Here is a 25978-nt window from a genome sequence, read left to right as displayed (position 1 = left end):
TTTGGAGAATGCGAAGCAATGGAAGCACAGCAACTTGTCCTACACATTCACTTCCTCCCCTTCCTAACACATATTTAATGTTTCAATACATTTTCCGATAATTTAAAATTGAAAATTCGCGACAAACATCACACATGGTTCCTTTGTTTGAGCTAATTAAGCATATTTTTTTGCTGAAGATTGCTTCGATCACGATTCACGGACGATGATTTTAAATAGTGTAGTGAAGCTAATCACAATCACTACACAAGGCACATGAGCCTTGCAGAAGGTATTCTAGAACCATCCATTTCTCTTTCCCTAGAACTTCCCTAACTTGCTACCAACGTGCTACCTCTGGCGTGAACAAACAAGCACTAAGCGCTAAGATACGCCTACCTACACCTTTGCTGCGGGGTTCAGGAATTTCGGTAACGACTTGCGACTAGATTCCGTTGTAACGCGAACGACGACGACAAGGACGACGACAATCTGACGGGATCTAGTAAAGTCCGCAGTGGTGCAAAGGTCACACGCACGAGGTTGCGGTGGCTGGCAGCTGGCAAAGGAAGGGTTGCAAACAACAATCGTAACACATAATGTTCGTGTTCGCCGTGGGTCGTGGGCCCACCAAACTGGCTCCAGAACTGGGACGCACGAATTCGGGACTCGCGACCATCAGGGTCCATAAGTCAATCAGACAACCAAATCGGACGGGGTTGGGGGCTAATGCAGACAAACGGTTCGGTCTACGTCTGGACCACGTTCCACGTCCTGAGCTTGGTAGGAAACTTGGATTGTTAGTTATCAATGAATGGGGGGATAGCTACAACCAGAAAAGAAAAGTGAAACAAAAAATGCACCGTAAAAACAGTCTGCCATCCGTTGGCAGCATTCCATTCCGGCGTCGTCGTCGTCGTCGTCGTCGTCAATCGATGTAACGAGCGGAAGCCACGTTCCGCTTCCATCTACTTCCGCGCTCTACAGGAAAGGATTACCTGCATGGGACTTCCTACGGACCTCTGGAGGAACTGCATTCATTCCCGGTTTTCTTGTCCCGTTTCATAACCGAACGGTAGCCATTTAGTCCTGGACGGCTTTCACTCTCCTGCTTCGGGCCGTGCTGCAAACTTGAATCGCGCTTCCATCGATTAATCAGTGAGTAGGCTCCATACGCGGCCGATTGGCGAGTTGATTGGTTTTGGAAAAGTTTCCCCTTAAAATTGCATTCCCGGAAAGTTTTTGGAAGTTTGCGCGCGGTCATTAAACCTAACCTTTAGCGCGCCCATTAACTGGTTGACATTGATTAAACAAAGCTTAAACGCAGGGGAGTACCAAACGGAGATACTACGAGGGGCGCAGTGTGTTGTAATGGAAAGGGGCTCACGAGCCTTCGTTAAAAGTAGGTTAGCAGTACGTGTTTTAAAAGATTGTAGATTATGAAACACGAACACTTGTAGTAGAATAAACACATGTCTTGAGGTCGCCTTAAATGCAACGAGCAAGTATTTCCGCATTATTTATTGTTAATCGTCGGTACTCCAATCTGCGTTTTAAGGGCAGCAAAAATGTTGCTAAAACATGCTGTCAGAAACATAATTGCAGCACTTTTCCCGCCATTCACGGTACGTTCACGGGAACCAATCACTTAGCTATCGATGATATGACTGGAACTTTGTAGTATCGTCGTGTTGTGTAACTTGGAGCGGGAAAGGAGAAGAAGCAATTATCATTTCAAATTCTACTTTTTTTTCTCTTCTCCACACGACTCTTGAACGGAGATGCTGGGATATTTACGCTCGCTGATGATGATGTTGTTTGCTCTCTTGTTAGCATGCGATGCTATCTCCGATGTTTATATTTGATTGGAATGTGTTGACAATGCTGATTCTGCGTAACAGTATGAAGATCAATGGGATATTGAACTCATTCTACCTGATGGAATTTCAGACGCATGATTCTATATCTTTAAGCATGTGTAACGCTTGACAAAATATGTCATTGAGCTCAGCTTTTACAACCTGTTTAAGTGTGTGTTCAGTTTATCTATTAAAGCGAGGACTAAAGTCAATTCGGGTCAGAAAATGGCTCATTTTTGACGATTTTTTGGGAAGGAACCATTCAACTTATTTCTGTGACCTGAATGTTACATTGAACTACAACTTTTCAAAAATAAATTGGGTGTATTTTAAGGTTGATTTGTTTAAAACTTCGTACAGGGCATCATTTAAGAAAGGCGTGTTTGCAAAAATGTACTTTTTCGTTGCCCATCGTAGCCGCATCATCTGAAATACAATACAAATCAATTTTCTTTTCATAGATTATAAGTTTATCCAGATAGCCCTGTTTTGTTTTTGTTGAATTTAAAAAAAAAAATCAATTTTTTTAAGCATTCTGAAGCTGAAAAAGTGATCACACTATAGTCAAACCGGGTTCGTCGCTTAGGTCTTAAGGGGCAAGTCTTTTGATTCGTACCGACGGTGCCCAACGTAGCTGGGTGATGAGTCATCTGAATTAAGTAAATCAATATTCTTTACACAGATTTAAAGTTTATCCAAGTAACCTCGTTCAGTTTTTCATAAATTTCCTATTATTTGATTTTTGGTAGAATTTTAAAGATGAAAAAGTGATGCAATTTTGTCTAAAAATGTATTTTACACAATAGCTTGGGAAAAGAATCATCAATTTTGTTTATTGTTTAGTTGTTGTTGTTCTAGTAGTTTTTATGCTATGATGGGATCCGACTTGAAAAATGTTGGTTTGATGTGGGAAACCGCGCTTCAAAGTAGCGAGCGGCATTGAGCCATGTATGCAGCGCGGATTTTCATAAAACAATATATTTGTCCTTTTTTCCTCGATTGATCCAAAAAAATAGTAAAAATAATAAAGTTGGTTAGACAAAAATAAATACCTTAGATAAATATCCATCTTAAGCCGTGTTCGCATGCGTAAAATACGCCAATATACTAGCGAGATCTTTCATCTGAATCCTGCTGTAGAAGGTATAGAAAATGGATTAAATACAATGCCGTACACGAGTTGGAGTTTTCATAGACTATATTTCAGGCATTATAAACACAACTAAAGCATCGCACGACTGCATGCAAATCCTTGCCAACAGCCCGCTTAGGCATATTTTCGAGCCACATCGAGCGCCATCGCCCGAATGCCAACGAACGATTCCTTTACAATTTCCTCGATCTGACTGACCGGCGGATTGAAGCCAGCATTCCCACCACCCGGCAGTTCCATCGTGATCGCAATCGGCACTTCAGCAACGGCGAACGCATAATCATCACTACCACCGGCGGCAGCATAGAGCACATTGGTCGAGCTACCGACCCGGTACGAGGTTCCGGTCGCATCATGGATGGCATCTGCCCCAGCCCTTGCCACCTCATCGATCGTCTCCCATCCCTCGGGCAGCTTAGAGGTCCATCCCCACGGGTACAGCAGATATTCACCGTACGAGTGGAGCGTCAGATAAAACTTACAGCTTCCCTTCAACCGCAGCAGCTCGTTCCGGATGGCTTGCGTTTCCGGTTCGGAGAATGAGTGCTCACCGTGGAACGTATCCGAGCACGGACTATCGGAGGAACCGATTTCGGACCAGTGGAAATCAAAGTTCCGGTTACCATCGATACCGAAGCAGCTCAGGCCCGTTGGGCGGCGTGTTTTGCGCCAGAGTCGCTTGCCCGTGTGGCTATACTCGTACCCATCCGGATTGACCACCGGAACCACGATCCAGGTTAGCCCATCGAGCAGATCCCGGTGTTTGGCCGCATTTTCCACCAGCTCACTGATGACGTACATGGCCGTCGCTGGTGCGGCCCATTCCCGGGCATGAATTCCGGCATCGAGTAGAACGATCGGTCGGGATGCGTTGCGGGATGCCGCGACGACCGGTGAACGGATCGTGATGGATTTGATCGAACGTCCTTCGTACGATCGGCCAATCTCCTTGAGCGATACAAAGCTGGGATACCGCTTGGCATACGATTCGAGCAGATCGTTGATTTCCTGGTGCCGCAGATACTTGGTCAAGATTGGGCTCTTGTTCGACCACCGGCGCGATGAGCTGTAGCGTGGGTTTTCGTTCTTAATTCTGGGGGAGATGAGATCGAGATGTTAGATCAGCACCACACAAAAACAATATCCTCGTATCGCCGTACCTTCCATAATCGGAAATAAGTTCGCGGAACTGAATGCGGTTCTTGAGCAGATCGGCGACGAACGGTTGCACCTCGGACGGAGGGACAAGAACGTGTGCCTCTGAACCAGCGATACGATCGAGCTTCCAAAAATCCAACTCATCGTTCGATAACTGCAGCTCCCGGAGATGCTTCACGGCCGCCTCATCTGCTTGACGCACGGAGAAAAGTTTGAACCTGAAAGGGAAGGAACCAGACACAACACAACACATTAGCACAAATCCTTTTTTTATGCTACACGATCGAATGCCCCAGTGCATTGCTCTTATCACCATTCGGTCAATGATGTGTCGGTCTTATCAGGCGCAAACCTGGGGTTAATAACACGGCAAATCACAAATCGATGGCCCGTATCGATGCAATCGATGCGATCGAAACTAATCGATTGCAATGTGAGGGACAGCATTAACTATTCATGGGACGTGTACCTTCCCGCTCCCACTATGGGGCTTGTCACTCACTGGGCACTCGAATATGGTTCAGTGGCTTGCCAAATCAATAAACTCACCCCCCGTAGCTGCCATCATGGTCAACAGAAGAGGCGCAAGCTAGAACTGCAATTACCGCCACCAGTACACCAAGCTGGACCAAGCGGAACGTCGCGTTGGTCATGTTTGTAATGCAAAACTTCACCAGAACCACAGATGACTGCACCGATCGATCGTCGAACTACAACTGGATGGTACGAGCTACTGCTGGATGTACTTATTATGTGATGCAGTCGCAATCGAATCACGGTACTCTCGGGATGGCCGGTGGCGTGGTGAAGAGGCCAGAAAGGGGCCCAGGGATTCGCATACTACATGGATTCGCTAGTGGGATTCGTGAGAGGGTTTTGCTGACGGTTCGATTTGATGCCGATAAGCGATTTGTAGTGGACTCGCTTCTTGGCACACGGCCCCCCACCCCCACGGGTGAAGTGACCGGATCGGTGTCGACAGTGGCACGAGGCTGTTTGTGGCGCAAGGCGGCAAGGGAAGGAAGCGTGCATTAGGAAGCGGATAGCCAGACGGATTGCTGGAGCACATCGCTGGACCCGGTGTACCCGATTTGAAGTGGAAAGTTACAAAACGTACTATAAAACATTTAGCCACTTCACTACCGTGTGTCTGCGACATACTGGGACTGGGAATCCTAGACTTCTTGAAACGTGGTCTTTGCGGTACATTTATGGGCCATGGTGCAGGATGTCGTGATCTATCAGCACGTTTTCGTGGAGTGTCTGTGAAGCAGAAAAGCTCGGGATAAGCGCACTTAATACTAATTAGGCTTAGGGCATGGGAAATCCAAGTATTGGTATGTTAAGTGTCAGGATTAGTGGCACAGGTGACGTATTGAGGGTATTTAAACCTTTTAATCTTCTGTTTACAGTCAATCGATGCCCTTCTTTTGAAAACAATGGAGCATGATCGATCTTTGTTCCAAGGGATTTTAATAGCTAGTATCGCGTAGTAGGACGCGTTATTACCGTTAAAAGTGTCCATCATCCTGACGATTTGGCGTGCAGTTTGCGATAGTTTCGGTTGTTGAACCATCCAGCAGTAGCAGCGGTGCAAGGGTAGGTGATAACAAAAAACTCTCGTCAATCGTTAGTGTTTTTATAGTTTTCTTCGATAGCGAAGTCGATAGAGTCGGACATGTCTGGACATTCTGATACCAAACGCCGATAAGAACCGTTTGCTATCTGCGTGATCTGAGGGACACACCTATCTTGATAGGAAGTGGAATTGATATTTGCTTCCCAAACCCATTGCTATCGGTGTCTCGGTACGACGATCTCGCGCACTCGCATCGACTTCCAACCGGATCTGTGGCTGCCAATTGATTGACTGCGTGGGAAACAATCCACTTAGTGCTGCGTAAGGGTTCCCTGCTGTCCTGACGATGATTATATGGTCCAATGTTGACAATGTTTCTGTTGTTTATTGCACAACAAATTACCCCTTCAACGCAGCATCAATCTGCGACGAAAGCGCCACAACAATACAAACCTATCTGTGGTGCGGCTGAGTGATACAGAGATTCGAGAAACGAACCAAATCGATACCCACTACCGCGCCGTGCGTTCATATGGTGGCGATGGTGAGGATTTGCAGTAATTCGCCAAGCGAACCCCCGTATCTAATCGGTAGCGACGGTGGCCGCCAGGGCCGCACTATCAGCAATGACCGCAGCGATTCCCACAATCATCTGGGTCTAGCCGAATCCCCGAAATTGGTGGGATTTTCTATGATTTCCCAGACGTCACAGGCTGACGGCGCTAGATTGTGGGCCTAGATGTTGGGTATAAAAGGAGGCCTTCCATCCCGGTGTCGGCTGTAATGTTGGCTTACGGTGATTCGATCAAGATGAAATACGGTGGTGCTGCGTTTGTGGTGCTCGCTGCTCTGGCTATGCTGGGCCAGGGCGGTTCTGCGGAGCAGGTGTCCTACCGCAAGTGAGTGTCGTTGTACCGGGGAATCTACGGAGTGGTCTACGTCTACGTACGTGCTAATGTGCCTTGAGGATGTTTCGTTCTGCTTCTGCTCGTTCACAGCTACAAGGTGTACGATATTCAGGTGGACAGCATCGAGAAGCACACGGTTCTGAAGCGATGGGAAGACGTGAAGGGTGTGGACTTCTGGGATCGGGCCGGTAAGCGTGTGATGATCGCTCCGATGCTGCAGGATGCCTTCGAGCGGTTCCTGACGCTGAATGGCTTCACCTTCGTGCGCTCCATCGAGGATGTTGAAGCGTAAGTCCCTCCGGCGGTGGCCACACTCACTCACTCACTGATCGCTTAATTCATCGCTCTTCTCTGAATTACAGCACGATCGAAGCAGAGCGTGAGTACGATCAGGAGTATCGTCGTCGGAAGGCTGCTTCCGGTCGGGCGACGGTCGACTTTGAGCACTTCTGGACCATCGACGAGGTGGAAACGTATCTGGAGGATCTGGCCTACGAGTATCCGAGCTTGGTGAGAGTGGAAACGATCGGAACGACGCATCTGGGGCGCCGCATCAAATCGATCACGATCTCGACCAACAATGGGGTGACCGGAACGAAACCGATCGTGTTCATTGACGGTGGTATTCATGCGCGCGAATGGGGTGGCGTGATGTCGGTCATCTACCTGATCCACGAGCTGGTCGAACACTCGAGCGACTACGCGGACATGCTGGCCAAGGATTGGGTTATTGTTCCGGTGGCGAACCCGGATGGTTATGAGTTTTCGCACACTTCCAATCGTATGTGGCGTAAGAATCGATACCCCGCTACCGTGCTGTGTACGGGAATTGATCTTAACCGGAACTGGGACTATATGTGGGTGTTCTCGAGCAATGTAAGTAGCAGCGTGAAAGCGATCATAAGACTCGCAACCGGATTTATTCCCATTTCCTTTCCAGGCCTGCTCCGATAGTTACGCCGGTACGTCCGCCTTCTCCGAGCTGGAAACCCAAGCCCTGAGCCGCGTGATGCTGCGCTATCAGTCGGACATTGTGCTGTACCTGGCGGTGCACACGTACGGCGACATGATCCTGTACCCGTACGGTCACTCGTGGCCATTCGTCCCGGTGACGAACCAGGCCGAGCACATTGCACTCGGTGAGCAAGCACGCGCAGCTGTCACCGCTGTCGGAGGGCCAAACTACATCGTGGGGAACAGTGCTGAGATCCTGTACACGGCCAACGGATGCAGTGACGATTATGCGGCCGGTGTTATCGGGGCACGATATGCGTACACCCTGGAGCTGACCGGTGGTGGAACGACCGGATTCGATCTACCGGCTAGCGAGATCCAGGCCGTCGCTACCCAGACCTTCCAGATCTACCGTACCATGGTCAACAACGCGTAACCAGTGAAGTCGCATGTATTCGTCAGTAAAGTGTATTAAATGACCGTGTCCACGGTTGCTACCGGTAACCCCGCTCTAGGTGCACAGCGTACGTGGTTTCACTTTTTCCAATTAAAAACATTATCAATCCCAAGCAATACCGAAATGGAGACGGCGTTCTGGGAGTGGTTGGGCCCGGGGAGAACGTCGCTATCGCTCGCCAGTATCACCTGCCTGCCGGACCTAGTTCCTGATACTATCTGCTGGTGACCCAGACCCTCGGCCCAGAAACCAATCAACATAATTTGTTCTACAGCTAGACGGGTGGCACCCTCGGAGATTCGGATATGCATCAATGGCCCCGGTCTGGGCGGGAAATGGTATCTGGTCGGTCTTTTGGTTGCAGTTTATAATGCTGCCTCCCGGGCGAACAGTCAGTCAGTTCATCGTTTGAAGAGTAATGATGAAGCTGTTACCAGTGCTGCTGTTGCTCGGAGTCGCGTGCTTGGCGCATGCCCAGTTCTACGAGAAGTGAGTCGGTGCTGTGTGTCTGTGCGGAGGCTAAAAGATCGGCGAGTTCTCAACATCTCTGCTTCCTGTTTCCGAATTTCCGAACAGCTACAAATTGTACGAGCTCCACGTCCAGGATAGCGACCATGTGGACGAGCTGAACTACTGGCACGACCAGGGTAAGCTCGACTTCTGGAACCATGCGGCCCCGAACCGTTCGGTGACGGTCATGATCAGCCCCCGCGATCGTCGTCGCTTCGAGCAGATGCTGAAGGAGGAGGACATCGGGTTCAAGGTGATGATGGAGAACGTACAGGAGATGCTGGACTCGGAGAAGGCTTGGCGTAAGGAGCAGGAGCGCATTCGTCCCACGAACGGTGCGATCGACTTCAACCACTTCTGGACGCTGGATGAGATCAACGCCTACCTGGAGAAGCTTTCGCTGGCCTACCCAAAGCTGGTGACGCTAGTTGAGGCCGGTAGGACCTCGCTGAACCGTCCCATCAACGCCATTACGATCTCGACGAAGGGACGCATCAACCAGAAGCGCCCGGTCGTGCTGATCGATGCTGGTCTGCAGGCACGCGAGTGGGCCTCCCACATGGCCGTGATGCACCTGATCCACCAGCTGGTCGTCAACTCGGAAGCGAACCAGGAACTGCTGAAGAACACCGACTGGGTGATCGTTCCGGTGGCGAACCCCGATGGATACGCTTACTCGCACGATATGGTAAGGGCGCTCCACCCATTGGAGCCATGGAATGGATTTTATTTCATCCTTTTTTCGTGGTTGTTCCAGAACCGTCTGTGGCGCAAGAACCGTTCCGCCGGTAAAACCATCTGCCCGGGTGCTGACCTTAGCCACAACTTCCCATTCCGCTGGCACTACACCTCGAACGTAAGTTAGACGGAGGAACAGCGGGTGCGATGACCGATTGACGTCTCTTTCGATCACTTTTTCTTCCAGTCCTGCACCGAGGGTTACTCGGGCAGTGCGCCCGCTTCGGAGACGGAGACCCGTGCGCTGATGCTGCTGATGGCACAGTACGCCCGCAGTCTGAAGATGTACCTGACGGTGCATGCCTGCGGAGAGTACATCCTCTATCCGTACGGATACGATAATGTGCAGGTTCCGAATGCGCCGGTTCTGCATTTCCTCGGTGAACAGGCGGCACGTGCTGCCCGTGAGGTCAGCGGTACGGTTTATCAGGTCGGTAGTGCCGGTAGTGTGCTGACGCCGAAGACTGGCAGTGCGGACTTTGTTTACGGTAGCTACGGGGCCGAGTTTACGTACACGCTGGAGCTGCCATGTGGCCGCGCTGGCAGTGCGTTCCTCCTCGAGACCAACCGTTTGGCTCAGGTGTCGGCCGAGGCGTTCGAGATGTTCAAGGTGTTTGGTAAGTTCGTCGGCAGCACGACCGTTGGCCGCCCGTACGATGCGAGCAAGGTAAAGGATGGCAAGGTAAAGGATACCAAAGCGGTAGGCGAGCAGGTTGACTCCTCCTCGGCTGACGAGGAATCGCAGGAGAACGACGACGATAGGAAGTGAATCCTTTACATCATGATCAAGATGAAGATGATGATGATGATGGTGATGGATCATTCGATTGAAGCGTAATGCGCTCGGACTGGGAATGGAACAATAAAGTTTATGCTCGTATACTAACGATGCGCTCGTGCGGAACTCGTGTGTTGTGGTGATCTTTTTTGTACGCTTCGCGGTAAAACGCTCCTTCAGGAAGTTGCTGTACTTACTGGAGCCTCGTTTAACTCACCAGACTGGACACGACTGCCACCAACTGGGTGTTTGCGCGAGTGCACGCTCGCCCCAAAGGAACGTGAATGAATGACGAATGTGTGTTGGCGAGACGGGCGAGAGATAGAGGTTGATACGCGGTGCTCGGTTGATAAGCTCCGCGCCGCAGCGTAGTCCGAAAGCCACTCGCGCGTCTTCGCGTACGCAGGAGCTTCCAGCAGTTACGGTTTGACCGTGTTCGGAGGAGCACGCACGCAGTCGCAGTCACAAAACAGTCGCAATGAAGTCACTCGCCGTCGTTTGCTGTTGGTTTCTGGTGGCCGTGACCGTCGCCAAAGCCGGTTCTTACCATGAGTATGCTAATCACTCGCTCGCTCGCTCTCTCTGTCTCTTGTGTTTGTTGTGTTTTGTCTTTGCGTGGGATTCTTTTCCGTTCTGATTCCATTTGTCAATGACCACCGGGACAGGTTTGAGCTGTACACCGTACGACCGGAAACGCAGGAGCAGCTGATGGAGTTGCGGCGTGGGCCGGCGGCGACCGACGTGGACTTTTGGGATGCACCGAAGCTGAACCGCGAATCGCGTATGATGGCGGCCAGAGCGGACCGGAAAGCGGTGGTCACCTTCCTCGAGCGGCACGATATCGACTACGAGCTGGTGGTGGAAGATGTACAGGAGTAAGTACGGTTCCTTCCCGTCTCTGAATGTATCGCAGATTGTCCTTTTTTCATCCTTCGTGTTTTGCAGACTGTTGACGAAGGAAGTGCGTCGCAACGAAGAGCATCTGCGCCGAGTCCGTCGGGACTCCAACTCACGAGCCACGATCGATTTCGACCACTTCTGGACGCTGGAGGAAATTTACGATTATCTGGACGAGCTGGCGGCGGCGTATACGGGGTTGGTGCGCGTATCAGAAGTTGGTACAACGCACGAGGGGCGCCCAATCAAGGCTATCACTATCTCAACCAACGGAGAGATCGATCAAACGCGTCCAATTGTCTTCATCGATGGTGGCATCCATGCTAGGTATTACGAAATTTCTGGATCTGGTGTCTGATTTCTGGATCTGATGAGATAGCTAACGTGCGCCTATTGGACCATTGTTTTTTTTTTATTGCAGAGAATGGGCCGGTGTGATGTCGGTGATGTACATGATCCACGAGTTTGTGGAACACTCGGAACAGTACCCGGGCCAGCTGACCAACGCCGATTACGTCATCATTCCGGTGCTCAACCCGGACGGTTATGTGTACACCCACGACCAGAACCGGCTGTGGCGCAAAAATCGCAGCCAGGTCAATGTTCTGTGCTATGGAGTGGATTTGAATCGAAACTTTCCCTACCAGTGGGCAAAAACGACAACCGCGTGTACGAACAACTACGCGGGAACGGCGCACGGGTCCGAGAAGGAAACGCAAACCATGCTGGCACTGATGGACCGGTACAAGAGCGCCATTCGCGTCTATCTGGCGGTGCACACGTACGGTGAGCTTATCCTGTGGCCGTGGGGCTATGACTTTATCCATTCGGATAATGCGGCCGAACTGCAGCGGGTTGGTGAGCAAGCGCGCGATGCACTGGTGGCGGCCGGTGGCCCCTCGTACTTGGTTGGCAATTCCGCCGACATACTGTACACGGCCTCGGGAGCGACGGATGATTATGCGCACAGTCTCGGTGTGCCGTATGCGTACACGCTCGAGCTGACCGGCGGTGGGTTGGAAGGGTTTGATTTGCCGACTTCTGAGCTTCCGAAGGTGACGGCCGATACGTTCGAGTTGTTTAAGGTGTTTGGGCAGCATGCCGGTACGCTGACGGTGCCGTAAACCATTTGCTACGCCACGGTTCCTCGTCCACGTTACTCCCAAGCGGATTTCATTGAAGCAATAAAAGCGGAAGAGCGAAACGGAGCAATCGTTATCTGTTTGATGCGTTGTTTGATTGTGGCACTTCTTATCGGTCGCACCGATGCGCGACCATATGACTGGGGAGGTTTGTATTGCGGATTTAACGTAAATATCGGACCCAACGCCGTTGATAGAGTTGAGAGGAACCCTTGGATGCGAGGGTATTTATTGTTTTCGCATGGTTTTCCGTTTGCTCTGTTAGATTAACGAGCATGTTTGAATGCGAGCAATGCAACTGATCAATTTAATAAGTACGACAATCACAATCCGACGATACAATGTAAATTGGATGTAGAATGGAATAAAAACTGGTAACAGAACTGATCAAAGAATCAGTGAATTTATTACGAGTTACTAAGTAGCAATAATAAGAGTTTATAATAATTTTCCATCAATTTTTTCTCATTTTTTGAAATATTTTTATTTATCACACCTAATATCTGAAATACCTAATAATCTGAAATAAATTGCTACGGTGAAAGGTATGAACAGCTTCCATTAAATGTTATCGCCATGGTACATATGCGAGGTAAATTTTAAAAATTTACGTTCTTAATTGTTACCAATTTGCGTTGCAATATTTATTATTTACGTATCGGTAAACCGACGAGAAACTGAAAAAATCAAAGAGTAAGAAACATTTGCTAATTTTTATGATGTTTTCCTTTTTGAAAATGACTAATAAATCATCTTTTATAAACCCGTGTTCAGTCTCTGCTGATTTATTACCTCTGGATACATAAGTAGCATCATAAAATTATAACAAAATGTAAATGTAAAGAAATCGGATCGTTAAGCCGTCGACCGATTATAGGCACTGAAAATCGGTAATTAATCAAATCAGTGCGACGGGCAGCAGCATATACCTGGTTATTTAAAAATTAAAAGACGTAAACGACCGATACGGAAGCAACATATTTATCGCTCAAACATGCCGCATGTCCGCACTCATTATTGATGAACCCGGGGGCCATCGATAGGCCCGCTGGCACTGGAGAGCAGAGCGCCACCGTTCCTGATATCTTGAACGCGGGGCGCGTACAAACATTGGGCTCGACAAACCGTTTAACACCTTTGGAGGCAGCGCGCCCGTAACGCTGGCTGCCTTATCTACCATCCAAACGGTAACGGGCAGCAAGTTCCAAGTATCGCGACTGCACGCGACGGCCACTCGAGTGCCTCCATCCTGTACTTTTACACCACGGAACGTTAGGCGTTGCATGCTAATGACATTTTAATAGGGAGGGAGCATCGTAAACTGGCCTGTGAGTGGCCTGTTTGCACTTCATTTTCTGGCTCCTCTGGTCAGTGGGTACTTCTTCGGCCAGAAGGGGCAAGGCTTCACGGATTTTTCGTCCGGCATCCGGTGACCTTTCGCTCCACCAGGCAGGATCTCCAAGCTGGGTCGATCGTAGCGATAACGTTCACACGCCAGCGGATGTTCGCGACGCTTATCGCCCGGACGACCGGAAGCACGATCCACCGGCCGTGTTGGGTTCCAAGTGGACATTAATATTCGCGAAAGGCGTTTAGACGTGTTGTACGCCGTTGTAATAATGCATTTAAGTGGGAAAATTACTAGCCCAACTGCATACAAGCCGCCAAGGCTTGGGAGTAGTGCCACAAGTAAAGCAAAGCATAAACATTATCGCGACTGAAAGGGAGAAGGAGTGGCACCACCAATCATAAACAATATTGGTCGTTAGTCATGCGGTTGGCAGATGCTAAGGAGTGGAAGCTAATGAAAAAGGAATCCAGCGTTTCAAGCTCGTCTAGATTATCCTGGGCCAATCGCTATCCAAGCCATCTAACTGGCGTTTTCCCGGAGCAAGGAGGCTGTTCCAGACCCTCAAAAAGAAAAAAAGGGACACCACCAACCAGTCGAGTGTTGATGATCGGCCACAGAAAGAACTAGCCCGGTTGGTAAAAGTAGAAAGTTTTTGGTGCGAAGAATGGCAAGATGATTTTGCCTTTTTCCTCGTGGTGTTGATGGTGGTGGCCACTCTCTCTCTCTCTCTCTCTCTCTGTGCTCAACGACAACGGGACAATGCAAATATAAATTTTTATTATCACGTAATTGTTTTCTATCCCGGTGTGTCTGGCATATTTCCATCGCCAACAGAGGCCTGTCCGGTGGCCCAACTTTCGCTTCGGTTCCTCTAAGTATACCCGGGGTTTTCAGGGCATGGGAACGGTGGAAAGGTGGTGGAAAACTTTTCACGAAAAATGGTGCCCCAGGATTTGTCTGACCAACCGGCCTAACCAGTCCATTGTTGCTCGATGGTCTTTTGTTGGTGGTCCCCGTTTCACCCAGATTGTTGTTGTCATTGGCATGCTCCGATGAAGAGCAGAGTAGAGCAGAGTAGAGCAGAGCAGAAGTCGCCAGTGCCAGCAAAACAATAAATAAAAGTGCCACAAACTCCAAGCATACGAAGAGGGGCTACGAGGAAAGTGGCGGTGGATAGTTGCGAAAAGTCTGTTCCCAACATGCTTTTCCCTTCGTCAGGAGTCTGCGAGATCGCGGGATTGTAGGCACTCGTGTAAAAGTTACCGGGAGTGTTCCAGGCCGGGAAGTAAATCAAGCAATCTGCCTCCACGTCCTTCCGCCACACTGGCCAAAGTAATAGACTCGATAATGTTCGATATTGAATTTCACGATAAATTTTCATCAATTATTCAACCTCAGCCGTTCCAAGGCTGGTGCCGTGGTTTTGCTTTTTCCACTTTTTCCTAGTGCTCTGACCGCCCTCTGGATTCTGGGGGGCGTGAGGCATGGGGAGTAAGTGAAAAGTTCTTCAACCTTCGGTCGATGACGACAATCGGCCCGGGGTGTGGAAGGTGTCATTAATATTTATGAGACAATCGAAAGTTAGACACTCGATGGGTGGTTTTGTGTTTTTTGGTTTTGTTTTAATTTTCTTCCGTTTCCGCAAAGGACTGTAAGCAAGATGGCTTATTGGTTGTCAGTTTTTTCACGAAACTTTCAACGTCCCATTCGGGGGTTAATCCTGAAATAGTGTTTTTTAAACTTTTTTACAAAATGAGGCAACATTTTTCTCTTTAAAATTGATAGATTTACGAAATAAAACCGCTGGCTAATAATCGGTATCCGTTGGTATCCCTCCTGCCATTCCAAAGGGACACCGGAACAATCGCATACCACTCGACCCCAATTCCGGGATTCCACCATATTCATAAGCAGCCATTCAATTTGCATCAATTGAGACGGAAAAACATATTCCCCAAACACCTACCGGCCCAACACCGTTTTCCACACTCCGACCGACGAATGCATAACGGATTAGCATGAATACGCCCTCGCTCCAACGTTTATGCCGCAGAGGAGGAGTAGGAGAAGAAGTGTTCCCACCATCCAGCGCATCTTCTTCCTCACCATAAAAAAAGGATTCGTGGAGGGATCGTGTGTACTTTATGTCCTAGCATCAGATTGTAACATCCAGCATAAAGACCACCCCCTTTGGCTTATGAAGAGATGCCGATTGGTGGTGGATGGTAGACGTATGAACGATGAAAGTCCCATTCCAGGGGCACGCTTTGAGCAGAGTAGGCTCTGCTGGAGGTGAGAATGAGGTGGGAGGTGCTGACGTAGCAAGCGGTTCCCATGTGGCTTGCGTGTGTTTCCAACGGATGTGAAGGAAATGTAAAATATTATTTAAAATTTTTATAAACTGTTACTTCCAAGAAGATCATTTTTTGAATTGACAATAAATGGTAGGTCGTGGTCTTGCGCCTATACCTCGAATACCTTGCGCACTTTCTAGGATTCTCTCAGCTTCATCTTTGATCTCCGGTACTGTCGGGGTTTCACCCCTTTTGCAGACTAACTCCATATCACATCTGACACATTCGACACCGAGCGTGCCTCTCTCCTATTCTTCATCCTACTCTTTATCGCAACCGATGGTCAGGGGACCGGTGTTTCCAGAAGAAAAAGACTCGAAAGAGACGAGGAAAACACCTTGCACAAACCTTTTAACCCATGAGCCTCATTCGGATGCGGATTTGTAATGTTTTATGATGTTTTCCCTTCATTTTCCGATCTCAGAACCATCCTTGGGGCTTGTTTACGCGCTGCCATTGTCCCACCGATTGGAAGGGGAAAACTTGGCCAAATAGAGATGGTGGAACGGTGGGTTTTCAACGGAAACTAACATCGAAAACGTTACTGGGAAGGAACACTTTAAAGTTCCGCATAAAGCAGCACCAACCGAAATGGAACAAATGGTCCCACAATCTATTCAGTGGCGAAACAGGAATCATCTCCTCGAATGTGGCAACGTTTCTAGGGGCGCTTTCCCGTGCCCATGTACCGCAGTTCTGTCGATTCGATACGGATCTTTGAAGTCGAGCGAAAGTCGTTTGGAAAACGATTCCCACTACCGTGAAGCCGGTCTGGATGTATTGATAATTTATTTTTATTTGACTCGTGGGAAATTCCATTCAGACCGATGTGGCCGAAGTGGCCATCAAAATCGGTCCATACGTCGCACTCTCTACGCAAGGAGCATCTTGGTTTTGTGTTGGAAGGTTCCATTTCTTTCAAAATAGCCACGCTGAATGGAGAATCCGGTTTTAGGGAATAAATAAGCTTTTGCGTTCACCGTCTATTCCATCTCGTTTCGGGCATCAACTAGTGCTTAGTTGCGGGCAACGTACTCGGCCAGCGTCAGGAAGCCGTAGGTTGTCTCGCTAAGTATTTCCGCCATCTGTGACTCGGGCACGTCATAGCCGTAGCTACCAGCGCCAGCCGTTTCAATCGTGAAGACAAGCCGTGGCTGGAAGGTACCGGCCACAAAGTCGATGCTGCTACCAGAAGCGGCCGCCTGCAGCAGTCCAGCTCCACCGGACGTGAAGATGCGTCCATTTTGGTTGATGAGCGTTCGGGCTACATCGTTCGCGAGGGTGCGCAACTCGGCCACGTTAGCCGGATTGGTGGTGGCACTGTGCGAGAAGGGATAAAGGACCATATGATCCGCCGATTGGACGCTCAGGTAGAGGGCCAGGTTGGCGGAATTGGCTTGGATTAGATCGCGCAGGGCCGCGGTTTCCGGTGCCGAGAATGCCGCCGTACCAACGAACGAGTCAGAGCAGGGCTACAAGGAGTGAGGAGAATGTAAAGAAAGGTCAATACGAGACACTTCGATCATGAGGAGACTAATACTTACATCCGTGCTTCCCCCGACAGTGTTCCACAGGTGACCAAAGTTGCGGTTCAGATCAACTCCGAAGCACCCATTACCGTTGACGCTGCGTGACTTGAGCCAGAGACGGTTTCCGGATGTGCGCGAAAACTCATAGCCGTCCGGGTTAACGAGCGGAACGAAAAGGAAGTTCACATTATCCAGAATCTCCTCGAACTCGTAGTAATGCTCGACGATCTCGTGCATCATGTAGTTAATCGACATCGGCGAGATCCATTCGCGGCCCCTCAGTCCACCCTCGACGATCACTAGCGGACGGTTGTTGTTGTTGTTCTTGTTGACGCGCAGGCCACGAATACGGCGACCTTCGCTACTGGTGCCGACATTAACGGTGCTCGCCAGCGTCGGGTATTCAGCTGCTAGTTCGTCAAGGTACGCATCGATCTGGAAGGAACGTTCCGGCGATCAGTTCAGTTCCTAAGGGACGAAGTGGTATCTCATCACTTACCTCATTGGCGGTCCAGTAGTGATTGAAATCCAACGTAGCACCAGCCGCTAGCGCTACCAGGAAGGGAAGTACAAGTAGAACGCGCATCTTGACTCACTAGAAGCTTGTTAGTTGTCCCCAAACCGGTTGATTTCACCTACTTACTGCCCGCTAACCGCGCATGCACTTCGTTTATATACCGTTACGCTATCGGTAGTTAAACGGAATTGAAGTGATCGGCTCTATATCGACGTTATGATTGCACCAAATTTAGCGGACCGGGATCACGCGCCGTTATCGATCGGTAAAGGGTTGCGTCTGGAGCATTGTAACGCAATAAGGCAATGAGGGTTGCATAATGCTGGTGCTCCCGTTATCAGCTTGCCAACGGATTATCGGCCCCCGTTAGTAACATCACGAACCGCAACGCATGTTAACGACCAACCATTAACGGATGGCGGCCAGGTGATCGAGATAACCATGGTTTTTTGGAGGAGGGGGAACGACTGAACGATAGCTTATCGGGTGCGAAACAATCGCACGATTTTGGGGGGAATTTACGAGCTCTCTAATCTGCTGCAGATCATGCACTCGTTCATGCGCTGATTGAACAGTTCCAGAAAATTCGTGATGCTGATGCTTTGACGTGTTGTAACGGTATGCGTTTCCGGATGCTCCTAATCGCCCACGAATGGCATCTTGGCATCTGCATTTTGGATTGCAAAGTGATTAGTTCGCATTTCATACCGATACCCTACACAATTGGACCATTTTCGAGTTCGTCAGCAACACCACGGACCGGAGGGATGGAGGGAGGCCTTCCAAAACCTCAGCCCACACATAACTCATCGACATATTGTCCGGTAATTATTCGTCATTGTCGTTTGCCCATGATTTATGGGAGTAATTAATTGGTGGACTTTCCATTTCATTGTCGTACGGCCGGCTGTGGTGGACGGAGGCCCTTGGTGTGAATGAACATATCGCACGTTGCCGGCAAACGGTCGCTGCTCTGTCACGTCGTCGTGTCGCCATTTGGTTATGCTGCTTGTGTCGGAGCGCCTGTGTAGCGTGCCTGTGGAATGTCCACTATCGATTCTTGCAGCTCGCACTTGTGATGTGTATGCACTTTGAAGGCACAAAGCTGCCACCGCCACAGTGCTACGATTCTGGACAAACAATCGTCCTTTCCTTTCCACTTCACTCACCTGTGATGATAAACCTTGGAGAGCTCTCTCTCTCTCTCCGGGCGGAGTGGATCTACAAATAGCTTAGCAACTGCAACTCCCCGTGGCCATCCATCATTCTGGCCGGCTGGCGGCCTGCAGTCGGTCAATCGGTCGGTCTGTACGGTCGCCGGAGTTCGCTTTACGCTACTTTCCGACAAGGTTCCGACATGGTGGCGTGGAGTGAAAGATAAAATTTAATCCCTTATAAATCTTACCCAACCAGCAGCAGCACCAAGAGCATATGTTGGAGCTGCTGGTGGGGGAAGTCGGAGCAGGGAAAAGGGGTGGGTGGGATTTTGTTTGCTTTCTTATGGTGCTCCTCCCATTGGGCGCATAACTTATGCATTGGAACGAGTGGTAGCGGCCAGGTGGAATGCGAAATGTTGGATGGTGTTCATCCTGAAGGTGAACATAAGTTGTATCCTGGCTCTTGGGTGAGATTGGGAGTTGAATTTGAATTAGCCCTCCCCCCGTTCCCATGGGTACAAGTAACGGGGGGAGCCTCTAGATTATTGGCAGCAAACTACAGAGAAAGAGAGGATCAACTAATGCGTTGAGCTTAGGATTCCTGAAAATCGGATGCATATTTTGGGTTGATGGCTCCCCGAACTACTTAAACTTGGTAAACATAAGGAGTAGCTCTTGGAATGTACACAAAACAGTGCTTTTTTACTTTCATAATCCCTTACTCAGAACTAAATTCTAAAGAAGTTATTTACAGCATATCGACCTGGGTTCGGACACCGCCATGGCCTACACTTCCCCGGAGGTGCTGTGTGTGTTATTGGTGCTCTGGCTGTCGATTTCGCGCCTATTCGTTGGTCGAAAGCGTCGCAACAGTATCTTCTCCAGCCCGTGGATCGGTGATTCAAACATCAAACAGAGCACGACCGCAAGCAGGAACGTGAGTATGATGTGAGACAGTGCTTCAGCAGTCTTTGGGATAATTTCAAACACATTAGAATCGTCTGCAAAGTCTACAACTTCGCTCTAACATGACTTACCAGTGAGGCAATGCTGGCATAGAGTGGTGTGCGACGTGCTGCGGAAAGGTACAGTTCCACCAGCCCGTTCACGAGGTACGCACAGTAGGTAAGCCGGCTGATCGGTACGAAGGCACGCCAGCACAGCAACCGCTTCAATGTCCGGCCATGCCCGGTGACGCACGCTAGCACCAGCCATCCATTGGAAAGGCTCCAACCGAACCGATGCAGAGCAGCGTACAGTGCGTTGTAGAGATAGTTCTCCGTACCGAGCTCATTGTAGAACGCTGTCACGGACAGCATAGCACTGCAGCCGCAGATGGTGGAAACGATCCAATAGATCGCTAGTCTTCTTCGTTTGATTCGAATGCTGGAAGGAAGGAAGTTTGGTTTCAGTTTCTCGGTGTTTGCTCGCCGTATAGCTTACTTGTTGAGTTGCATCCAGTGCACGAGATAACCGACCAGCAGTCCGAACAGATAAGCCGTGGCTCGCATGTGCGTGCTTCCGTAGACATGGGCAAAATAATGGTTCCATTGAAGGTCTTGGATTTCACTGCAACGAGAAAGATAGCAAGTGAGGACACCTTCTCCTAGCAATGATCAATCGATTACATACTCCGTGAAGATCATGAACGTTGGATCGAGCTGACTGACGTAGGTGACGCAGAACGGGATGACGATGGAGACACCAATAAGGCTCCCGATGAGCCACAGAGCAATGCGTCTCCCATACCGCCACATCGGATAGAGGATGAGCGGTGCCAAGATGAAGAGCTGCGTATCGGCCGCCAGATACCACGATTGAAACATACACATACTGTCCGTACCGACGTAGTTGTTGATGTAGAGCAGATTGCGCCACCAACTGTCCTGACACCGTTGCTGTTCCAACGCCATGCGCTGCTGCCACAGCGGACCATCACCTAACCGTGGCAGCCACGTTGCGTAGATGGTGATAATGGCGAGATAGGCTGGCGTCAGCCGGATGTACCGGAACAGGTACAGCATTCCAAAGTTGATACCCCCTTTGCGCTTATCCAGTTCGATGAGTAGAAGCCGCGCGAAAAGGAAACCACTCAACAGCAGAAACGTATCGACGAGCAGCGGTGAATTAAGGAAGATCGCATTCTGGACCTGCCGCTGCTGCTCATGGAAGAAACCCGTGTTGAGCAGTGGACCACCAGCCATAAACAGTAATGCATGGCCACCGAGAATGAACACCATCGAGCATGCTTTGATGCCATTGATACAACCCAATCCATGATCGTCCTTGGAACCCTGCACCAACTTCCGCAGATTCTCGATCACCGAGAACGCTCGCAAGATGGCGGTGACCGTCGATGGTGGCTTCTCTGCAGCCACACCACCGTCCGTGGAGCTTCCGTAGTTGTAGCACGTACTGAACGTAACCATCGCCACGAACACGAGCAGTACACACGCGCACAGTACCTGTCCGGTAGTGTAAGGCTTCTCGTTTAATCGCGTCGTCTGCTGGTGGCAAGTGCTTGGCGGCGTTGAGGGGACATCGTACCCGGTACTCGTCTGCAACAGTTGCTGCACATCGGTGGCGGTACAGGTGGCTGGCACGCACAGACCCCAGTGCACCAGGGTTGACGTTCCGTTGGCGGGCAAAGATTGATGGCGCGTCGATATCGATCGCACACGGTAGCCGGGAAGCTGAACGTGCGTCAAACAGTACTGTGTCGTTACGGGAGATGACACAGCGTCGTCGCTGCGGTTGAGACACTCGTCGTAGCTACCCAGCTGATACACGGAACCATACTCTACCGCCACTGGGAACTTTGCCGAGGCGTCAAACACTAGAGAGGGAGGAAGGGAAGAAAAATGTAGATCGTCATCGGCACGAGGTAAGAGAATCCCGATTCTGGTAAATAGTTTTGAGAAATTATTTCATGCCTCGAGCACGCTTCAGCAAATGGAGGGCCACAGAAAAACCGGAAACCGGCGGGAATATAAAGAGGCTGAGGAATGATCGCTTACAACCTGGATGGTCGGTTGGCTTGTTGGCTTGGTGGCTTGTGTCATGAATATGCAAATTCGGCGTCAAGAGGATTGGCATCACACTTCAACCTTCAAGAGCCGTAACCATTTTTTCTCTTCTTCATATTTATTCAGATGACCAGCAATTGGCGGGTTTATGGAAGAAATGGGGGAAAAAAGCGGCATCGATAGCACAGATGCCTGGCTGGGGTTTTTGATGTACCCCATTGATCCGATGTACATGAAGGGGTTTGAAAATGACAAGCTGATTTTACCGAATTTGGAGCAGAACCTACCAGAAATGCTTTTTCGCTTCTTTACATCTGGTTCATTGCTCAGTTCAACAATCCGTGGCTTTCAGTTTTTTTCTCTCTTGTGGCATAACTTTTTTATTGTCTGGACTTTTAATGATTTGTTTATCTTCGAATCTAAGCTGGTAATTTGGGTTTCTACTCGAAACAACTTATGTCCTTTTTTTAGAGACAAAGTTAGTTCTTGTTGTGAATATTGTGATAAACAAATTGGACAAAAATGGATTTAAATACGATTTGGTAAGTAACCATTAAAATGGTATATTCTTTAAAACAAGGAGCTGTCCAATAATTTATATTAATCCTAATTCCCATTTTAATATTGTTGCTCATGAGATAACATGTCATTACTCTCTGAGTAATATGATTTGAAATGGTTTTAATACTAAAATTAGTAACCACCACCCGCAAAACATATTCCCGCCAAAATGTACCATTGCGTGCAAGAGTCGCACGCGAGTCCATTATTTGCACCCCACACACGCATTCGAACGCCCCGAGCAGCACGAGGTCAAGTTCGACCGGTATGTATGTTTGCGGTGTGCCAGCTCTCTTGGTGCCACCAACCGTAACGCATGCATTCGCCACGCTCTTCACACTCTCTCAAGCAAGCCACCAATCTAGCGAGATAGTGGCAAGTGCACTCCATTGCAGATTATAGTGGCACTACTGGCCACACTCCACATGTTTAATAGCTTCACCACGTGCTACCAGCTTCCGTATCATAGCGTTCACTCCATCATCGGCAGCATCCGAACCACGGACATGGCACGACTGTGACTGTGCGCGATTCAAGTGTGCGAGTGTGTAACTACATTGAAAGGGTTTACTAGTCAAGCTGCGGTGGGGGGTAATGTTGTTTTAGGGTGCTGGCGTCAGCAGCAGCAACCGCGTACGTGCGATCGATGACCGTGCGAACAGGCCACCGTTGCGACGGTGGGCAAAGCGATGGTTCGGATAAAATATGATCGCCACGGGTCAGTCTCGCCGGAGACTGATTGTGCAGTTCAACCGTGACCAAGAAAATTGCTTTCGCCGCGATCGGTCAGCACAGGCCTTCGCGACGGAGTGTGACCGCAGCTAGTGCGTTAGATAATGCAACATTTGGCGCTTGGCATGATATTCGTTTTATTAGCTATCATCATATCTGATTCGCTAGCTCGTGGCCTCGATTGGCAACTGGTGGCCACGGTGCAACAAATGCAATCCACTCACTATCGCTGTGCGCTACCGAACAGGTTTTGCAGCGATTAAACCTCGATTGTGATCAACTCTAATAGGTTCTATGGGCGGCCAGTTTATTCTCTAGAACCACAAACACTGATCGTAGCCAGGTTATGAGAATCTGAACCAATATATTATAAGCAAAATAGTATCTTTTTTCTAGTCCCTAGATCTAGAATTTGGAGAAACCACAGAGAACTAACAGCTCGTATGTTCTATCGTTGTGGAAAAATAGAATCATTAAAAATCGTTCAAAATTCACAATTAATAAAGATGATGTTGAATTGAAGTAGCTGCTCTATCAATTTAACCATCTAAAGTGTTGGTGGCCGTATGCAATTTTTGTGGGTTATTCCGATTTTTCACCGTATAATTATCGTACGCAGCTGAAAAAACGGGATAAGCAAGTTGGTTTGACAATACTCCGATTGAAGAACCGTAAGAAATTGTACTAGTTCTATCTCTAGAATGTTTTCTAGGGAATGTTTCACTGATGTATTATAGTGTATAGGCAGGGAAGAATGCTGCCAGGACTTATTTTTGTTAACATTTGTTCCAAAAGGTGAACATTTTTGAGCCTTGCTGAGTGCCAACATGAGGTGCCAAAGCAATGCACCTTTTCACCTCATCGAACCACACCAATCGGTGCGAAGGTTAACGTCTCTGGACGTCGCGCGACCTGGTTCGTTAATTAATCTGCTAAAATCGGAGCATCAAGGTTTCGTGAACCAACTAAGCCACCGCTCAGCCACAACTTTCATTATCTAAACGCCGGAGTTGGAGGGCTTTGCGTGAGAGCTACTGTGCCGAGGAGGCTGGCTCACGTGATTTAACATAATTGCTTCCGTTGAGCGCGGGCCGTGACGCGGGCGAAGGGCCAAAGCAAAGTATGATTAGCCCTTTGAGTGATCTGTCGCGAGCCATTTGGGAAATCGTATTTCGGAACCCTCGCCCAAAGTATGCATCCGCCGCGTCCGAAACACCATTGGCCTTATGCGTGAGTGCGTGCAGTGACTGGAACGGTGGAAAACAAAGGCATCTGTAAAGCAAAGCGTCTATCACTCACTAGCCATTGCCCAATCGGTACGGGCGCGTGCTGCTTCGACGGTTCGCGTAAGATCCCGGCGACAGTTATTCGATGGCAGCGTTGGAAGAACGGCAGCGATACGATCCAGTATCCGATCCTGGGCTGTTGACACTTGTTCCTGGCCAGCAACAGTGGACAGCGAACAGCTCATCACCACTAACAGCATCACACAGTTTCTCACACAATTGGCCATCGCTTGCAGTGATTTCGAACCGATCAGTACGCTCCTTGGCATTTATTGGTCGGATTGTTTGAACTTTAATCACAATCACACATACGTGCGCGCGATCACATTGAGGCTGGATAAACACAATTGCGATCGAATTGTTTGACAAACATAAACAACCACCGCACGACGACGATCACGGCGCGTCGCTGGCCGCCGCGATACTGGAATCAACTGAACCGTTCCGCGTCAAGATCGAAACTGAGAGCCTGATCCCCGCGTCGGTTCGCCAGCTCGACTACTGGGTGGCACGATCGAGCAGCAGCAGCAGCCACTAGAAGGGGTTGAGTATCCGTAGGAGTGTGCATACCGCGATCCATCTTCCGCGATGACGACGATCGTGTTTGTGGCTAATCCTAATTGCTTGCTTGATGATCTGCCCGTTATCGTCGTCGTCGTCATCGTCGTCGCTGTCATCGGTATCGATGTCCGCCGTTTTGAATAATGTGGCCCACCGCGTCTGCTCTGCGAGGAAGCAATTGGTAATTGCTAGCAGAGCGATGTCGAGGGATAGGCGCTCCTACAGCTAAGCGGGCGCGATTAGTAATTCTAAGCTCGTGCCACCGACCACTAGAGGCAGAGGGATCCCGGAACAGAACTGTCGCTGGCACACGGCTGGCAACGGAGCACCAAGAATACGCAATGGCGAACGGATGGACGTGCCGTGTTGTCTGGTTGTTGTTTGAACGATTGTGATGTACTAGCAGATCCCGCAGCCTACATCTGTCATCGGGTCGGTAGTTCTCGCGGATCAGCAGCATTATGTGGATGGCGTGAGCGAGCCTCTTTTTTATTTTTTGGGCCTGTCTTCTGCCGTACGTGTCATTCGGTGTGGTCCGCACCCATTTGAAATAGGTTTTTTGGGCCGTATTCCGTTGCTCACCGGGTTTCTGCCTTGCTTTTAAGACAGTTATTCGCTTTGCTGACCACTTGGCAATATTCAAATCCACGCTGATGAACGACCTTCTCATTCGGATGCACTTGCAAGGCACACCGGCGACCGGAGGAGATCAACGCTGTCTTACGGATTTAATTTTTTGAAGATAAACATTAGCGCACCCCAACGAGCTGCTGGTGAGCATAAATTAGAAGC

General features: G+C 49.4%; 5 protein-coding genes across 8 annotated transcripts; 2 read left to right on the top strand and 3 right to left on the bottom strand.

Moving 5' to 3' along the window:
- Positions 1-3018: 3018 nt before the first annotated feature.
- LOC126574860 (carboxypeptidase B-like) lies at positions 3019-4876 on the bottom strand. The gene is made up of 3 exons (XM_050235256.1): positions 4699-4876; positions 4152-4367; positions 3019-4084 (listed from the first exon to the last, which is right to left on the bottom strand). Exons 1-3 carry the CDS (start codon positions 4800-4802, stop codon positions 3106-3108), a joined length of 1299 nt encoding a protein of 432 aa, XP_050091213.1. The 5' UTR covers positions 4803-4876; the 3' UTR covers positions 3019-3105.
- Positions 4877-5580: 704 nt separating this feature from the next.
- LOC126574035 (carboxypeptidase B-like) lies at positions 5581-8104 on the top strand. 4 transcript variants are annotated; one of them, XM_050233962.1, is made up of 6 exons: positions 5581-5748; positions 5813-6049; positions 6145-6627; positions 6727-6924; positions 6999-7512; positions 7577-8104. In XM_050233962.1, the coding sequence occupies exons 3-6, from the start codon at positions 6512-6514 to the stop codon at positions 8024-8026; spliced, it is 1278 nt and encodes a 425-aa protein (XP_050089919.1). In that variant the 5' UTR covers positions 5581-5748; positions 5813-6049; positions 6145-6511; the 3' UTR covers positions 8027-8104. The 4 variants fall into 4 exon arrangements, with proteins under 4 accessions (XP_050089919.1, XP_050089920.1, XP_050089918.1 ...); XM_050233963.1 differs by having other exon boundaries at positions 5808-6049; XM_050233961.1 differs by having other exon boundaries at positions 5795-6049.
- A 361-nt stretch (positions 8105-8465) lies between these two features.
- On the top strand, positions 8466-12172 carry LOC126576723 (uncharacterized). Its single transcript, XM_050238029.1, has 8 exons — positions 8466-8536; positions 8624-9245; positions 9315-9413; positions 9483-10060; positions 10509-10625; positions 10739-10948; positions 11019-11297; positions 11392-12172. Exons 1-8 carry the CDS (start codon positions 8466-8468, stop codon positions 12092-12094), a joined length of 2679 nt encoding a protein of 892 aa, XP_050093986.1. The 3' UTR covers positions 12095-12172.
- Positions 12173-16833: 4661 nt separating this feature from the next.
- On the bottom strand, positions 16834-17977 carry LOC126576722 (carboxypeptidase B-like). The gene is made up of 3 exons (XM_050238028.1): positions 17846-17977; positions 17362-17781; positions 16834-17289 (listed from the first exon to the last, which is right to left on the bottom strand). Exons 1-3 carry the CDS (start codon positions 17930-17932, stop codon positions 16834-16836), a joined length of 963 nt encoding a protein of 320 aa, XP_050093985.1. The 5' UTR covers positions 17933-17977.
- Positions 17978-19698: 1721 nt separating this feature from the next.
- On the bottom strand, positions 19699-25068 carry LOC126575127 (nose resistant to fluoxetine protein 6-like). Its single transcript, XM_050235675.1, has 5 exons — positions 24639-25068; positions 20653-21856; positions 20464-20589; positions 20058-20406; positions 19699-19989 (listed from the first exon to the last, which is right to left on the bottom strand). Exons 1-5 carry the CDS (start codon positions 24892-24894, stop codon positions 19807-19809), a joined length of 2118 nt encoding a protein of 705 aa, XP_050091632.1. The 5' UTR covers positions 24895-25068; the 3' UTR covers positions 19699-19806.
- Between the last annotated feature and the right edge of the window lie 910 nt (positions 25069-25978).

Source organism: Anopheles aquasalis, chromosome 3 (genome assembly GCF_943734665.1).
Source record: "Anopheles aquasalis chromosome 3, idAnoAquaMG_Q_19, whole genome shotgun sequence".
In the NCBI taxonomy this organism is placed as follows: domain Eukaryota; kingdom Metazoa; phylum Arthropoda; class Insecta; order Diptera; family Culicidae; genus Anopheles; species Anopheles aquasalis.
This window is presented reverse-complemented; position numbering and strand designations above follow the sequence as displayed.

Coding starts and splice junctions, on each gene's coding strand:
- LOC126574860 (XM_050235256.1), bottom strand. CDS start 4,802: ATGACCAACGCGACGTTCCGCTTGGTCCAGCTTGGTGTACTGGTGGCG. Junction 4,368..4,698: donor CATGATGGCAGCTACGGGGG/GTGAGTTTATTG, acceptor CTTCCCTTTCAG/GTTCAAACTTTTCTCCGTGC. Junction 4,085..4,151: donor CTTATTTCCGATTATGGAAG/GTACGGCGATAC, acceptor CATCTCCCCCAG/AATTAAGAACGAAAACCCAC.
- LOC126574035 (XM_050233962.1), top strand. CDS start 6,512: ATGTTGGCTTACGGTGATTCGATCAAGATGAAATACGGTGGTGCTGCG. Junction 6,925..6,998: donor TCCATCGAGGATGTTGAAGC/GTAAGTCCCTCC, acceptor TCTGAATTACAG/CACGATCGAAGCAGAGCGTG. Junction 7,513..7,576: donor TGTGGGTGTTCTCGAGCAAT/GTAAGTAGCAGC, acceptor TTTCCTTTCCAG/GCCTGCTCCGATAGTTACGC.
- LOC126576723 (XM_050238029.1), top strand. CDS start 8,466: ATGATGAAGCTGTTACCAGTGCTGCTGTTGCTCGGAGTCGCGTGCTTG. Junction 9,246..9,314: donor ACGCTTACTCGCACGATATG/GTAAGGGCGCTC, acceptor TGGTTGTTCCAG/AACCGTCTGTGGCGCAAGAA. Junction 11,298..11,391: donor GATGGTGGCATCCATGCTAG/GTATTACGAAAT, acceptor TTTTTATTGCAG/AGAATGGGCCGGTGTGATGT.
- LOC126576722 (XM_050238028.1), bottom strand. CDS start 17,932: ATGCGCGTTCTACTTGTACTTCCCTTCCTGGTAGCGCTAGCGGCTGGT. Junction 17,782..17,845: donor ACTACTGGACCGCCAATGAG/GTAAGTGATGAG, acceptor CGTTCCTTCCAG/ATCGATGCGTACCTTGACGA. Junction 17,290..17,361: donor CTGTCGGGGGAAGCACGGAT/GTAAGTATTAGT, acceptor CACTCCTTGTAG/CCCTGCTCTGACTCGTTCGT.
- LOC126575127 (XM_050235675.1), bottom strand. CDS start 24,894: ATGCCAAGGAGCGTACTGATCGGTTCGAAATCACTGCAAGCGATGGCC. Junction 21,857..24,638: donor TACCGATTGGGCAATGGCTA/GTGAGTGATAGA, acceptor CTCCCTCTCTAG/TGTTTGACGCCTCGGCAAAG. Junction 19,990..20,057: donor ATGCCAGCATTGCCTCACTG/GTAAGTCATGTT, acceptor ATTATCCCAAAG/ACTGCTGAAGCACTGTCTCA.